General features: G+C 47.4%; 1 protein-coding gene across 8 annotated transcripts in view; it reads right to left on the bottom strand.

The window, feature by feature from the left end:
- PIGU (phosphatidylinositol glycan anchor biosynthesis class U) overlaps positions 1-15,491 on the bottom strand; it is a 110,492-nt gene that overhangs the window by 13,069 nt on the left and 81,932 nt on the right. For 2 of the 8 annotated variants that reach the window (XR_012419296.1, XM_005568784.4), the window contains 5 exons: positions 14,898-15,052; positions 12,318-12,364; positions 11,898-12,041; positions 7,992-8,116; positions 1,541-1,683 (listed from right to left, as the gene is read on the bottom strand). Coding sequence is in view for 4 of the 8 variants with exons in the window: in XM_005568784.4 (XP_005568841.3) it covers positions 1,541-1,683; positions 7,992-8,116; positions 11,898-12,041; positions 12,318-12,364; positions 14,898-15,052 (614 nt within the window). In the remaining 4 variants the exon portion in view is untranslated. The remainder of the gene's footprint in view (positions 1-1,540; positions 1,684-7,991; positions 8,117-11,897; positions 12,042-12,317; positions 12,365-14,897; positions 15,053-15,491) is intronic. The other 6 variants (XR_012419297.1, XM_005568783.4, XR_012419299.1 and 3 more) reach the window with 3 other exon arrangements.

The raw sequence follows: 15,491 nt of genomic DNA on the forward strand, positions 1-15,491 counted from the left end.
CAACAGGCTGTGGACTATTTCTGTGGAGCTTGCCAACCTCCCTAGAGGCCCAGGGCAGGCCCAATGCCCTCCCATGCCAGTCACCACTGGGAGGTATGGAAAAGGAAGGAGATTCCAGAAAGGTAGGAGAGCCAGAGCAACCTTCTGGATTCCTTCAGGATATGCAGTTGAGCCCTGCAGAATTCTGCCTGCGTGGGTCAAAAGTAAGAGGGGCTGTGCATCTACCATCCCTAACCACAGTGTGAGAGGCAGAACAGGCCGTCCGGCTGGGCCCCACCCAGGCTACAGGGCCCTGCATCTCTCTTTCTTCTGTTCACGAACCAAGACAACTGGCTGGGCTGGACATTAATCCTCCAGAAATGTCCATGCAGGAAACACCATTCCCATCACTCACTGAGAAAGCCCTAACTCCTTTCTTTTCCCGCAGCTAACCTTGGAGGCAAGAATTACCCTGGGGATTATTCACTGGCATCATTAGTCTTTCCAGCCAGCCTGCTTCCCATCCAGGCTATTACACATAGGAAATGCCTGGCTGTGCCAATGGCAATTGAAATGGTAAATGGTACAAGTGATTCTCATAAGACTTCCACTACGACGCCAGAGCCTGACCTAAGAGAAGGCAGCACGTGGAGGAGGGAACTTCCAAGAAGGGTGGGTGAGTCCACCTGGAGTTTGCCAGACCCGCTGCCACAGAACCTCTGCAGAGCTTATTAAAAATATAAATTCCTGACTCTGTATTCCACATTGAATCAACATTTCTGGGAGTGGGATCAGAGAACTTGGCATTTTAAAACAATCAGAGTCATGTACGTGGGACGGTTGCAACACAATTGCAGGGTTTAAAGCCTGTTAACAGGGAATCTGTATTTTTAACAAGCCCCCTCTGAGGATTCTGATTGAGAATCCTGCTCTGTGGAACAGAGGGACAGGCTTCCCAGCTCAGGGAAGTACCTTGCTGGTACTCCTCAGCCTGTGACCGCAGCCTCCTCTCCACCGCTCCCAGCCACACAATTTATGCTCAACTCCTCAACAGCCAGACCGCCCCCCTCTCATCTGCCTGCCTTAGTTCCTGCTGTCCCGAGAGTCCACAGAGTCTCTCCTCCCCTTGCCTTGCCCTCTCCCCCTCACTCTGTGTACTCCCTATGGGTGCTGGAACCACAGGCACCATTACAGAAAGGGGTGCCTCAGAAATCAAGCCTTATGTGAATTTTGTTCTTGGCTCCTCCAATGACCTTTGACAAGAGATGACCTCTGCAAGCCTCTGTCCCTCATTTGTAAAGTAGGGATAACACGCCCTGTCTCCCAGGCTTGCTGAGAATTCAGCGTGGCTATGGCTCCATGTGGTGCCCAGTACCTATCTGCCAGGTTCAGTCTTACACTGCTCTTACTTCCTCTCTAACTGGGAGCTACTTGAGGGGAGTTAACTGTCCCTCCTTCACATCTACACCCCCGGTATGCAGAATCCAAGGTCATGGTTGAATGCTTGAGGCTGCAAAATGAATTTCTGTCCCCAAGCTGACCCCCATGCTGTCCCTCTTACCTGCCCAACGTTGAAGGTCAGTGTGATGGCATAAAAGAAATTAGAGTTGGCACTTCCTGCATAAATCCAGAGGTGCCACAGGACAGGGAAGAGCAGGGAACAGACGATGATGATACAGGTGAGGACAAAGATGTTTCTCAGGACTGCAAAGACAGAGGGTCACAGTTAGCCTGACGCGCTCTCTCGGGCACCCTTTCCCTGCTGCGATGGCCGCCGGAATGGAGAGGCCCAGGGTGAGCCTCATGTAGCTCAAAGGCAGAGCACTGCCAGAGGTACTAGAGTGCCGGGAAGCAAACCCCAGACTCCCAAGTCAATGGCTCCCCATGCCCACAGCTGGTGGTAGCTCCTGGATTTGGATTATTTCCTCCCACTGTGGGCTTGGCTTGCTGAAGACCAGCTATAGTTAGAAATGCCATGAGTGCCTCAGGGTACCAAACAGGGCATTTCAGGAAGACATTCCCCTCACCTCCTAATCTTGGAGGGTCCAAGAGTATCCCTCTCCCCAAGCAGGGCGCCATCTGGCCATGTGGGATGAGGGGTGGGAACCCCAGCATGAACCGTGATGAACAGAGCCGCACTGTGGGTCTCCATGGTGCCACAGCCCTGGGTCTTAGGAACACGTTCTCCATTATCCTTAACTGGTGTCTCAGGACCCCTGCCTTGCTCTTCAAACATTCCCAACTCTCCCTTAGATGATAAAAGACCTCTTTTTGACACTGTCTCTCACTCCCTGCCCCTAAGGGAATACCGAATCCCACCAGGAAGAAAGCTCTCCCTGAAGTCTCAGGAAGGACCTGCTACTCAAGGGTGGTCCAGAGGCAGGCAGGCAGGCTGGCTGGCTTCAGCCAAATGGGAGCGTAGCATGGCAGCTGGGTACAGATCTTGGTTAAAATCCCGCTCTGCCATTTATTAGCAAGTTTCTCTAGACCTCAGCTTCCTCATCTGTAAAATGAGACTATATACCTAGTATGTACTCATAAAAATTAAAAATTAGGGTGGGCATGGTGGCTTATGCCTGTAACCCCAGCACTTTGGGAGGCTGAAGTAGGAAGATTGCTTGAGTCCAGGAGTTCGAAACCAGCCTGGGCAACATAGTGAGACCCCATCTCTAAAAAAAAAATTTAAAAATTTAAAAATAAAAAATGTTTAAAAATAAAAATAAAATGGGGCTAAAATGCACACTTCATTTGGATTAAGCAAGATGACATGTGAAAAATGACACAGATATATCACTGGCTACATTAGTTTTCCATTGCTACTGTAGCAAATTCCCACAAACTTAGTGATCTAAATAATATTCTTTATTATTAAACAGTTCTGGAGGCCAGAAGTTCCAAAATAGGTCTCACAGGCTAAAATCTCTAGAGGAGAATCCCCTGCTTGCCTTCTCTAGTACCCAGAGGCCCCTGCATTCCTTGGCTCATGACCCCCTTCCAGCTTTCAAATCCAGCAATGGTAGATTGAGGCCTTCTCACATTATATCACTCAGACCTTCTCTTCTGCCTCCCTCTTCCATCTTTTTTTTAATAGACTATTTGAGATGGGATCTCACTACATTGCCCAGGCTGGAGTGGAGTGGCTGGATCATATCTCATTGAAGCTTCGAATTCCTGGGCTCTAAGGATCCTCCTGTCTCAGCCTCCTGAGTAGCAGGGACTACAGGCGTGCACAAACATGCCCAGTAGACTTTATTTTTTAGGGCAGTTTTAGTTTCACAGCAAAATTGGGCAGAAAGTACAGAGCTTTCCCATATTCCCCCTGCCTCCACCTCTTCCACTTTGAGGGACACTTGTGATTACACTGGGGCCACATGGATTGTCCATGATAATCTCCCCTTCCAAGGTCTTAAAGTCCCTTTGCCATGTAAGGCGATGTATTCACAGGTTCTGGGGATTACAACGTGGACATCTTTGTGAGGGGAGGGCTACTACTCTGCTTACCGCACTGTACTTTTTCCCCCCGTTTCAACTCTCTAGGGGTTATCAGACAGCAGGATTGTCTATTACTTTTCTTTCTTTATACTTTAATCATATTTTTTAAAACTAATAAATATTATTTAAAATAATTAAAAGAATACCTTTTTGAAAAGAACTTAGCGCTGTGCCTGCTTCCCAGCAGACACTGAATGGAAGTTCCCTTCTCTCCTCTGATATTGACCTTCAGGAAATCCCTTCTCCCAAGTTAGAGTTTTGGAAGACTTACAGGGTGGAGAAACTCCCAAACATTTAGGCCACTTGTCTTAGTTGTACAACAACTTAGTAGAGATGCTATACTGGGGGCTCAGGCATTGGAAGGGGCCTGGATGATACAGATGATTCTCAACTCCTGCTACAAAACAAAGTCACGGCTGGGCACGGTGGCTCTCGCCTGTAATCCCAACACTTTGGGAGGCCGAGGTGGGTGGATTACCTGAGGTCAGGAATTCGAAACCAGCCTGGTTTGCCAGCCTGGCCACCAGACGTGGCAAACCCCCGTCTCTACTAAAAATACAAAAATTAGCCAGGCATGGTGGCAGGCGCCTATAATCCCAGCTACTCAGGAGGCTGAGGCACGAGAATCACTGGAACTGGAGAGGCAGAGGATGCAGTGAGCCGAGATTGCACCACCACACTCCAGCCTGAGCAACAGAGCAAGACTCTGTCTCAAAACAAACAAACAACAAACAAAACAAAATGAAATCACATGGGGAGCCCTCAGACTAAGTCAAAGTCTCTAGGGTGGGGTTCGGGCATCCATATGAGGTTTTAAAAGCTTCCCACGTAATTCCAACATGCAGTCGAGGCTGCGAACCACTGGATTACAGCTGCAGCCCCTTAACAGTCTGCAGCAGAGATGCCACTGAACTGTGTCAAAGGGAGAATAATCAGGACACGGTTGTTCACAGTTCTTTGTAAAGGTGAATGTTTTCAAGTTATAGTTCACTCTTTATTGAGAAATGATAGGTATCATTTTGTTGTCATTAAAAAGTCCTTTATTTTATAACATTGGGAAGAATGGCTGATAGTTGATTGTTTTAATGTCTTCAGCAAAATAAAAAGCTGGCAAGTCTGTCACCTGTGTTTACTGAAACATTAGTGGTCTGAGAAATCCCACAATTTGGACACTGGCCTGGAGGGCTTGCAAGATCCTCTTTTCTAATCTGAAGTTTCTGCAATTCTGGATCTTCAAAGATGAGATGTCAAAACCCTGACTCAAGCCTCCTGAGACCTCCCAGGAACAAGGAGTCTTGCAAAGGGACATTTTCACTGAGAATTACTATTATTATTAAACCATGTTACTACCTCAAGAAAGGAGAACAAATGCTTCCCACTCCTCTAACCCAACATCAATATGTACATTTCTCAGTGGTTCTTTCTGATCCCCTGGAAATTATTTTGCTGAAAAGAATATAGACTATTCCAAAAAATAAAATGCTTGCGGCCTGCCAGACCAGGTGGTTCTTGTTCTGTGCCTCCAGCCAGTGACACAGATTTCAGACAGGGTGACAGGAAGGAAACCAAGTGCAAAGAGACGAGAGAGGCTCACTGGCAGCCTCTGGGTGCTATCTCGAAGAGCTGCAAAGATACATTCCCATGCGGCTAGAGAACCGTCACTAGCATGCAGTTGGCTTCTGACCTGTGGTGACCTCTGCAGGAACGGGGAGCTGCTATTCACTCTTGCTGGCTGACAGGCCAGAAGATTAAAGCTATATATGCCAGAGCAGATAGAGCTGGAGACCTGGGGTACGGGACAGCTTGTTCCAGGCACCAGAAAGCGTCAGAGGTGACCAGGGCCTAACAAGGTGAAAGGGTCCACCTTCATCAGACTTGCGAGGCCAGATGGAATCAGGTGCCCCACCACATTCACAGGGTGGCTTATCCAATCTCTGGCACCATGACTGATGAACTGGAACTTCAGGCAAGCCACTTTCCCTTCTGAGCCTCAGGCATTCAGAAAGAAAATCTCACCTGAAAAATCCAGTCCCATGAGAAGGGGAATGGAGGGGATGGGGACTTCAAAGGCCATGGTGATATTCCCTTTCTTAAACGAGGTGCCAAAACACGTGGGAATATATTTTATCATGATTCTTTATATCTATCAACATTCTTTCATCACTATACAATAGTAATAAAAACAAAACAAACACACAAATCCAGCCCCTTGGTAACTGGCTCCTTCTGCTGGACTGTGCAGGCTGGCATGGGCTCTGCCAGCAGGCTGTTCCCTAACACCACAATTGTGCGTCTGTATGACTCATCCAAGCTCCAGAGAACCCAGTGTCTGGGGCCTACACTCAGGGAGGGGCCACATTCCTTTTCTCCTCTCTACTGTAGAGGAAAACAGAAAGGTGAATGTGGGAGCACGCATGTTAGCACTGACAACTAATGTTTAAACGGGATTCCTAGCCACATTAAATATATTCAACATAGGCTTAAACACATCTCAACACATACATCCCACTCATAGGTCCCAAGGACCAGGGCTGATGCTGCTCCTGGCTAATGATTCACAGTTGTCAAGCCCCAAGCAGGTTCTCCAAGCACGTGTACTCCCTGCTGCAGGAGCAGTGAAGCAAAGGCAGACAGCTCCTGTTCTTTGCAGGATCTTCAGCCAACCTGAACCTGCAGACTGTGTGCCCAGCCGGCCAGCAAAAGCAACTATTAGATCATTCAGGTTTCTGGAAACCCCATCCTTCTTCTTTGTGCCTCCTTACCCCAGAGGGCATAAAATAGTTTATTCGAGTCTTGAAAAATATGTTTATTCTAATGACTCTGACTACCAAGCCCAAAGCTCCGATCACGGAACTATGTGAGAGACTCCCCTGCATAATTAATACCCACGATACTAACTGCAGTGCTATTTACAGATATTCCTTCTCAAACTTAACACACTCATGAAAGTTATTCTCTTTGATTGATGGAAAAATCAGAGGCTCAGAAAGGTTAAATGATGTGCCTGAGAACACGTGGGGCTCGTAATGGGAATGGCAGGATTCAGAGTCAAGTGAGTCCCCAGACTGCTCAGCAAATGGGAAGAAAGACAGTCACTGAGGGAGAGAATGTGCCCAGTGTGGGATGGGCAACCACAAAAATCCATTCTACATTCTTGAAATCCACTGTCACAAACTGAGGCGTGTCCACGTTTTGGTGGTCTCATGATTTGTCACTGGTCACTCTGCCCAGGGGCCCCAAGCTGACTCTCAACCTGCTAGACTGGGTGACTCTTGTCTGAGGAGAGACGATGTCACTGCAGAAGACACTGCTTCCTCCTCCCAGTCAGGCCAGATGGGTCATGGCCCCACCAGGCCATCACCTGCAGGAGCAGCCCTGGCTCAGCTGCCCACACCACTGTTTACCTTCACTCAGAGGCACACTCCTATAGGCAAGCTGCTTCCCACAGCTGGTCAGTTTCACTTCCTGGTTAACACCCAAAACAACAACAAAGACTCACTTCCTCTGAAGCCTGCACTCCCTAGTTCATTCTTGACACCTTGCTGGACACCCACAGCAGGAAGGAAAGTTCAACAGCTCCCTTCCATGCCTCATTTAGAGAATCAGGTGGTGCTGGGCCACTGACACCGCCTTTTTACTGGGGAGGTTTAAAACCCACTCCACAAATGTTTGCAAAGTCTTCTGTGTGTCAGCTTCAGTCCTGAGTGCTGCAGATACAAAGTGAATGAGTTGTGATATCTACCCTGAGGGAGCCCCCAAACACTGAAAAGAACCCACGATAGGGGGTTAAGAGCACTGGGGGCCTAGGCAGCACAGACAGGTCACCACTAAGCCACCTCTGAGGAGGGGATGATTAGAGCTTAGAGGGGTTGTCACAGTGGGCAGGGAAGTCTAACATTGCCCCTCTGCCTTGTAGTAACCTTTGGGTGCAGCGCTGGGGAATGGTTCGAAGCCCAGGATATAGAGTTCTGCTGTCTAGTATGGTAGCCTAGCTACATGTGGTTTCTGAAATTTAAATTAAAAATTCAGGTTCTCAGGCATACAAGTGGCTGCCCTATTGAACTGTGCAGACAGAGGACATTTCCATCATCATAAAGCCCTGCTGGACAGCACTGGGTAGGGGTTCACAGATCTGGATTCCAATCCCAGCTCTTCTAATTAGAAGTCACATGACTTTGAATGACTGGCTCTATCTTTCTGTACCTCAGTTTTCTCATCTGCAAAATGTGGATACTTACCTCAAAGACTGGTGTGAAGATCAAATGAGCTAATTAATGCATGTAACACTGTGAGAGCCCCAGTGGCCAGGTACACAGTAAGTGCTCAATAAATGGCAATTATTTTTATCATCACAAGTCCGCAGCACCTAGAAGCAGATACTGTGCCTCATGCCTCTGCTCCTCTCCTAGTGCTGCCAGCACCACAGGTGCCTGGTAAATGCCTATGAATTCCTTTTCCCTGCAGCAGTCTCACCCAGGCCCAGGCTGACACAAATCTCTGGCAGAGGCGGGAGTACTCACATCTGTAGAGATGGTTCCACACGGGGAAGAAGGCCATGTAGAGCGCCACATCCCCCACTGTTGGGTAGGACTTAAAGATGGCGATGATAGCGATCTGGATAAACATGAAGAAGATGGGGTGCTCCCTGGGGCAGGGCAAGGGAAACAGAGAGAGAGGTAAGTCAGGGACCTACCCTAGAGACTCCTGACTCCATCCTTTGAACCAAAAATAATCCTCAGGGGACTTCAGGAAGGGGCTAGCTCTGCTATCCACAAGACATGGGCCAGGCCCCAGCAGCAGAGCAGAAAACTACAGGGACCTAGAAATACCCAGAGATGGTGAGAAGGGCCTGGCAACCACGAGGGAAACAGCCCACAGAGACATTTCCCATCAACAGCCCCCCTCTGCCTCTACCAGCTCTGGGCCTTCCCCCAGGAGCCACGGAGGAAGAAAACAAATGAAGTCAGCATTCTTTATGACTGGGCTTAAATGACTGCTTGGCAGGGTAATTAGGCAGCCTCCCTTGCCAGAGGCCCCTCTGACAACTGGACGCAAGGCAGGAAGTGCCTCCTTGCTGATGCCTTTTTTCTCTGACAACATGGTCAGCAGGGTCTACAGACCCACAGTGCAATGAACTTCTTTCCAGGAAGAGAACTGAGAAGTGCAGAGAGCTTTTCAGTTCTTAAGGGCTGGGACTATTCTTGTTAACTTAAACTAATAGCAGTTTCAATTATTATTTTAACCTAATAATAAGTGATAGCAATGGGTATCCTCTCCTGAACTCCCTCTGTGTGAGGTCCTTTTCCTGCATCCTCTTACATGATCCTCACCATACCTCAACTGCCCCTCAAGGCAGGCAATCCTGGGCCGGGTGCAGTGACTCACATCTGTAATCCCAGCGCTTCGGGAGGCCTAGGAGGCTGAGGCGGGAGGATGGCTTGAGCCCAGGAGTTTGAGACCAGCCTAGGCAACATAGTGAAACCCCATCTCTACAAAAAATTAAAAAATTAGCCGGGTGCGGTGGCGCATGGCTGTAATCTCAGCTATTCAGGAGGCTGAGGTGGATTGCTGGCACCAGGAGGTTGAGGCTGCAGTGAGCCGTGATCAACCACTGCACTCCAGCCTGGATGACAGAGTGTGAGACCTTATCTCAAAAAGAAAAAAAAAGTAGGCAATCCTCTTACCTGTACTTCACAGATGAGGAAACAGATTCAGAGAAGTGCATTGACTGAGTAGGTTAGTAAGTGATGGAGTTGTCTGTCTCCAGAGCTCTTAATCACGCCCAATACTGTTCTCTTGAGTGCTGATCACACTCTGAAGCTCTGGTCAGGAGAGGATGGGGGGACAGAGCTCAATCTCAGTGCCCCTCCGAGAGCTGACCAAGTGCTAAAGGGAAGCCAACAGGAAGAGGCTGGATCTATACCCTCCTCTGCTACGCTTCAACCACATGCGTGTGGCCTACTTCTGCACAGTACCTGGATGCCTAGCCCATGAAGTTTTCTTCAGAGATTAATGACCTTTTTGTCTTGCAGGTCAAAGGTCAGGGTGACTCAATGGGTGTGAATCTGAATCTGAGATGTGCAGACAAACATGTCCACACCCAGAACACTCCAGGGCTGCTGTGCAGCAAATGCCTCAGAAACGCAGCTTGGCAAAGGTGTGCAGCCCTGTAGCCTCTAACAAGCGTCCAGCTATACAGCTCAGTGTGAACATCTTCCTAAACACAATCCAAATCACTGGCTTCGGGCTTTTCAGGTAGCTGGTAACAACGGCAACATTTCTATGAAAAGGCCGGTGAAAACACAATGACAAAAAAACAGACTAGAGCCACCTGCAGCACTGCACAGGGACTCGGGTGGCCTGAAGGGCCCTGTTCCTGCAAAGCTGACACTGGAAACAAATCTTGCAGGGGGCAGGAGAGCTTAGGTGGAGCTTCATACCCAGGCAGAAGAGGAGACAGCAGGGAGAGCAGGTCTCTTCATATTTTCTGTCCCCACAACTGTGGGCCTGGCTCAGGTCATAAAATGGTGACATTATTGCCTACCCAGGAGCAATGTGTGGCCTTGCATGCAGACAATAAAAGCTGCCAGAGAGCTGGCTGCACGGCCAGTGAGGAAAGGTGCCCTGGGCTCTCTGCTGCTCTTCACCCAGTGGCTGGGCCTAACCAGAACAAGGACAGGGAAGGTGGACCACAGACAGCTGGAGAGCTCAGCCGGGCAAGGCTGCCAGAGTTCCGGAGCCTGCCAGGCCATGGAAGGAGGGTGTTCTGTCAGATGCCAGGCCAAGGCTGTGTCATGGGAAGGAAGCATCAGCGTTTGAGGTTTTACAGAATGAGAACCATGTGCACTGGTGCACAGACTATGGAGAATGGCAGCAAGGTTAGGACAGAGAACTCGAGCTCTTGAAATCTAAATCAAACTCTCTTTCAGGTTCCCTGGACCATCTAGGCGTATCTGTAGCTGTCTGTGCCTGTTTTCCCTTTTCTGAAGTTAGGATAATAGAACCATTTCCGGAGGCTACTACAAGCAATCTCTCAGGAGCTTGGCATGGTGCAGGGGGATAAGCATAGATTCTGGAGCCAGACAAACCTGAGTCTGAATCCCAGTTCCACTGCTTACTAGCCGCGTGACTCTGGGAAAATCATCCCACCTCTCTGAGCATCAATTTCCTCAACTATAAACTAAGAGTGATAAGAATCTAACGCCTACCTCCAGGAGTTGCTAGGTTAGGTATGATTATGTTTCAGAGGGTCTAGAAAGGTGCCTGGCACGGAGCAGGCCTAACATCTGTCAGCTCTCTTAGACTGCAGAAGAGAACTCCACAAACCTTTTGGAGGGAAACAGATCAGGAGATTAAACAGTTGCAGGTGGCCAGCCTCCCACTTAGACCATCCAGAGTCCCTGTGGACAACCTGTCACCAGGCTGTTGATGGAGACATCCCATCAGATACACTTTTTCCAAACACACTCCCCTCCACAACCCCTGTTGTTTTTTTTTTTTTGAGACATGCACTTCTGCCTGTCATCCAGGTGTAAGTGCAGTGGCACAAGCAGCTCACTGAAGACTCAAACTCCTGGGCTCAAGTAATCCTCCTGCCTCAGCCTCCCAAGCAGCTGGGACTACAGGGGCACACCACTACACCTGGCTAATTTTGTTGTTGTTGTTGTTGTTGTTGAGACGGAGTCTTGCTCTGTTGCCCAGGCTGGAGTGCAGTGGCACAATCTCGGCTCACTGCGACCTCTGTCTCCTGGGTTCAAGCAATTCTCCTGTCTCAGCTTCCCAAGTAGCTGGGACTATAGGTACCTGCCACTACACCCGGCAAATTTTTGTATTTTTAGTAGAGATGGGGTTTCACCATATTGGTCAGGCTGGTCTTGAACGCCTGACCTCAGGTGATCCACCCGCCTTGGCCTCCCAAAGTGCTGGGATTACATGCGTGAGCCACTGCACCCAGTCTGCCATCTGGCTAATTTAAAAATTTTTTTAGATATAGGATCTTGCTATGTTGTCCAGGCTGGTCTCAAACTCCTGGCCTCAAGTGACCCTCCTGGCTCAGCCTCCTGAAGTACTGGGATTACAGGTGTGAACCACAATGCCTGGCTACCGCCTGGCTCTAGTCCAAAACAGTGAGTAGGCTCAGCAGCAATGTGGGCTTAGCAGCAATGCGGGCTTGAGCACCTCAGAGTGAGGCCAGGGAAAATGCTGGGGCTCCAAAGCCCACACTGCAGCCTGCACCCGTGTGACTGACTCTATTGCCTGCTATAGCGCTGGCAACTGCGGCAACTGAAGGCAGTTTCCTTAGGTGAGATGCTCTAAACCTAACAGCAGGTGTTCCACATTTGAAGGCCACCCCCAAGGCTACTAGGGGCAGGGGCTTCTCGGACAGCTCTGTGGACACAGCAGCAACAGGTCCAGCCACCACTTACTTTAGCTTTATGGCTAAGGGGATGGTGTAGAAGAAGACGTTGATCTGAAACACACATACAAAGAAGAGGCTGAAGTGCTCAAACATCTCTGCAAAGAAGTACCAGAAAAGACCAATGTTTGGAGTGAGATCTGGAACAGAAAGTCTGGAATTAAGAAAACAAAGGGAGAGAAAAAAGACAAAAGTTATAAATTGTCTGCTTTGACCTTGATTTCTCCTGAAATCCTTGGTCACTGCTGGGCAGCCAAGGATGACTTTCTCCCTAGAGAGATCAGGATGGGAAGGGTTCTCCTCGTACTCTGGATACAGGTAATTAACAAAAACGAGCAGAGACATATAATGATAACCCATAACAAATATTAGCTAAGCCAAACAAATCTGAAATGAGGCAGGGATTCATCCTAGGAATAAAGAAACTCACCCCTCTTTTACTGCGCAAGACAGTTTAAAATCAGGAGATACCCAGCACTGAAACAAAGGAGGAATGAGTTTTAAAACACAGTATCTATTTTGGGCATTCTGAAGACCTGCCTAGAGGACCACGCTCAAAGATCCAGCTCCTCCCCATTCTTACTCCACACCCCACAGCAGGAGCCAGAAAACTGAGTGCCTGAGACCGCCGTGAGACTTCTAGGGGCTTTAGGAACAATCGGTGGGTTCTGGCTAAGATCCCGGGGTCCCAGTCTTAACTGAGAAATTAAAGTTTAACTGGAAAACTTTTTGTCCAGTTAAATCAGACAAATATTTTACTGCAATTCTGGCTCTTCTAAAGTTTACATTTTTGATTTAAAAAAATATGAAGTTGAAAGCGATCTCAATACACAATTTTAAAAAGACAACAAATAGGGCACACAGAGGGAGAGACGGGCGATGGCTCTTGGTCAGATTTCCCTGACTGAGGCCTCCGCCCAGGTTAAGTTTTTCCTGTTGCTGTAACTATACCTCCTTTTCCGTGAAATGAGGTAAAGAACGCTCCGTGTTCAGCAGAAAGAACTCTTCACCTGGCATCGCAACTCCTATCTAAGGCAGAGCATGAAGAGCTGGAGTTACCAAGTCATGGTTATGCTCAGCCAGGATTCAACACAAACAAGCAGTCCAGAATCCCAAATGGGAGTTCTGCCGCTCCAGATCCCTTCCCCACCTGCACAGGTTTAAGAGTCTGTCACCCATTGGGCTGTGAGCTCCTCAAAGCTTAGGAGCAACCAAGTCTTCGACACCCACGCAGAGCCTGGCACACACAGGGCATTCGGAAATGTTTATAGAATTCATGAATACACACTCAGGCAAGCCTGCAATACTCAAGCCCATGTGAGTTTTCTCTCAAGGTTTGACGTGTGGCAGGTGGCATTATTTTGAAACCGTCAGAGGCCCTCTTGCAGTAGAGGAACACACCCATTTCTGTTTGGAATTGAGCCCAAACCTCCCAGTTAGAGGCTGGTATTTGCTTTAGATGTTCCCAGGGAGTGCTCTTTAACACTTAAGCTGGAGGTTGCAAATTTTTTTGTGTGTGAAAAATCAGACCTTGGCGATGACCTTGAGCAGCAGGACGTAAATAATTCCCACAAGCTTAGCGTTCCAATAATGGAACACTAGGCATACTGGGTTAATCCCACTGTATCAAAGGTGTGATTTGGAGTACAGGTTCTCAAAGTGTGTTCCCTAAACCAGCAGGCCAACAGCATCGGCATCACCTGGAAACTGGAGAAATGCAAATTCTTGATCCCTCCCCAACATCTACTAAATCAGAACCTCTGAGGGTCGGCCCAGCAATCTGGGTTTTAACAAGTCCTGCAGGTGATTCTGATGCACCTTAAGGTTTGAGAACCGCTGCTATTTAATACAAAGGCTTCCTGTGGTCACTCACCCCGAGTCCAGCTAGAGCTATGAAAACCAAATTAGCTTCCAGAGTTTTGTAGGGCGGTTTTACCTGACGATATATAGTTGTACTAATTTACGGGTGATTTTACGTGATATTATGATTTCTGAATACAATGTAGAATAATTAAATCTAGCTAGTTAACATTTCTATCACCTCAAATATTAAACATTGTGGTGGGAACAATTGAAATTTACTCTCAGCAATTTTGGTATGTACAATACTGTATTATTAACTATATTCACCATGCTGTGGTAGAACTCAAGAAAAGAAAAAAAAAACATATTCCTCCTGAGATTTTGTACCCCTTTGACTATTATCTCCCCATTCTCCCACCCCCGGCATCTGTAACCACCCTTCTACTCTCTGCTTCTATGAGTGTAATTGTTTTAGAGTCCACATATAAGTGAGAACACATGTGGTACTTCTCTTTCTGTGCCTAGCTCATTCCACTTAGCATAATATTCTCCAATTCCATCCCTACTACTGTCATAAATGACAGAATTTCCTTTTTAAAGACTGAATAGTATTCCCCTGTGTATATATACCAAATTTTCTTTATCCATTTGTTTGTTGATGGACATTTAGATTGATTCCATAACTTGGCTATTATTAATAATGCTGCAATGAACATGGGAGTGCAGACAAGTCTTCAACAAACTGATTTCAAAAATTTTGAGTTGCCTGTAATCCCAGCACTTTGGGAGGCTAAGGCAGGTGGATCATTGAGACCAGCCTGGCTAACATGGTGAAACCCTGTCTGTACTAAAAATACAAAAATTAGCCGAGCGTGGTGGTGCATGCCTGTAGTCCCAGCTACTCGGGGAGCTGAGGCAGAAGAATCACTTGAAACCAGGAAGTAGAGGCTGCAGGGAGCAGAGATGGCCCCACTGTACTCCAGCCTGGGCGACAGAGTGACACCCTGTCTCAAAAAAAAGAAAAAAAATCCTTTAAGTAGCCAGAAGTGGGACTGCTGGATCAAATGGTAATTCTATTTTTAGTTGTTTGAGGAATGCTGATACAGTTTTCCATAATAGCTGTACTAATTTACATTCCCGACAATGGTATGCAAGGGTTCCCTTTTCCCCACAGCTTCTAGAATTTTCTAATGTGGTCATTACTTACATAAAGCCATAGACTGCGGGGATGAAATCCCAAGAGCTGAGAAGGAAGAAGGAGAGGCAAACGATTACCACTAGGCTTCCCACATACATCATGGCATACTCCCAAGAAAAGATCCAGAAGGCCTTGCTCTTCATTTTCACAGGTATGTACTGCCGCTAGGAGAGAAGGCAAAGTGATATAAACTTAGGGATATAAACAACAGAGGGCAGCTATTAGCTTATACTTAAAGATCCCTCCTGCAAAACCATGCTATGATACACAGGTTTATAATTTTTCTTTGGTCTTTAATTAAATAAGAAGGATGTAAGTGTTAAAAAAGGTATTATGGGTGCATCCTCTGATATCAGACCTAGTAACACCATTTCTAGGTATGTATCCTGGAGCCACGTTGCAGAAGATACAAATGGAGGAATATTCATTCCACCATTGTTTGGAACATTAAAAAAAATCCTTCAATAGAGGAACAAATAAATTGTGGTATGTTGACACATGGTATACTATTTGCAAGGTTAAATGAATACATTGTATCTATAAATGTCAACATGACTAGATCTAAAAGATATGAGGTTAGTTATAATAGAAAATTGGCAAACA

This window comes from Macaca fascicularis, chromosome 10, assembly GCF_037993035.2.
Source record: "Macaca fascicularis isolate 582-1 chromosome 10, T2T-MFA8v1.1".
NCBI classification, from domain to species: domain Eukaryota; kingdom Metazoa; phylum Chordata; class Mammalia; order Primates; family Cercopithecidae; genus Macaca; species Macaca fascicularis.